Source organism: Fulmarus glacialis, unplaced genomic scaffold, assembly GCF_000690835.1.
Source record: "Fulmarus glacialis isolate BGI_N327 unplaced genomic scaffold, ASM69083v1 scaffold28107, whole genome shotgun sequence".
Taxonomy (NCBI): Eukaryota; Metazoa; Chordata; class Aves; order Procellariiformes; family Procellariidae; genus Fulmarus; species Fulmarus glacialis.
In genome coordinates, this window is record NW_009224215.1 from 1901 (window position 1) to 2626 (window position 726).

Below are 726 nucleotides of genomic sequence, written 5' to 3' on the forward strand. Positions count from 1 at the left end.
AGGTACGCATTGGGGAGCTGGGATGGCAGGTGTCTGGGGTGGGGAGAGGAAGGGAACCAAGAGAAAAGTCGGTTTTCTTCATACTGAAAGCAATGAGAGCTCAGTCTGGGGAAGAAGCCACTAGCAGGCTCTTCAGGAGAGGCACTGTGTTCTGCTAACAGCAAATTCCCCAGCATATCATGGAGGGTAGGTCTGGGATCCGACCATGTCTCTCAAGTTTCTCTCGGACCACCAGGTGCTGCTCCAAAGGATGGTGCATGTGTGGCACAGTTGTGAGCACTGGGCTGCTGGGATTAGAGAAGAGGGTGAGTGGTGCACTCAGGAGTCCTGGCTTGCAACCTGCATGTGCTCTTTCTTGGCAGGGTCCTGGCCGAGTACTGTCCCAAGCTGCGCTCGCTGAAGGTGAAGCATTGCCACAATGTGGCCGAGTCCAGCTTGAGCATCCTCCGAAGTCGTGGCGTGGAGCTGGATGTGGAGCCTCCGCTGCAGAGGGCTCTCGTTCTCCTGCAGGACGTGGTTGGCTTCGCTCCTTTCATTAACCTCCAGATCTAGAACTGTTGTTGCCGGGGAGGGGGGGACTGACATGACACTGGGATCCCGGGAGGATGCCAGAACTGGCTGCTGCGGAGATGTGCAGAGGGAGAGGTCAGTCCCGTTGGCGAGGCTGGCCCGAGTGCGGCTCTCTCTTTCCTCTGGGGCTGTTTAGCCGCCACCGGGGGGTCGCGA

General features: G+C 58.3%; 1 protein-coding gene across 1 annotated transcript in view; it reads left to right on the forward strand.

Moving 5' to 3' along the window:
• The window catches only part of FBXL15 (F-box and leucine-rich repeat protein 15), a 2335-nt gene extending 1705 nt beyond the window's left edge, over nt 1-630 (forward strand). Inside the window, exon 3 of the mRNA XM_009582094.1 lies at nt 363-630. Within this exon, the coding sequence (XP_009580389.1) occupies nt 363-552 (190 nt within the window). The 3' untranslated portion in view covers nt 553-630. The remainder of the gene's footprint in view (nt 1-362) is intronic.
• The last annotated feature ends 96 nt before the right edge of the window (nt 631-726 follow it).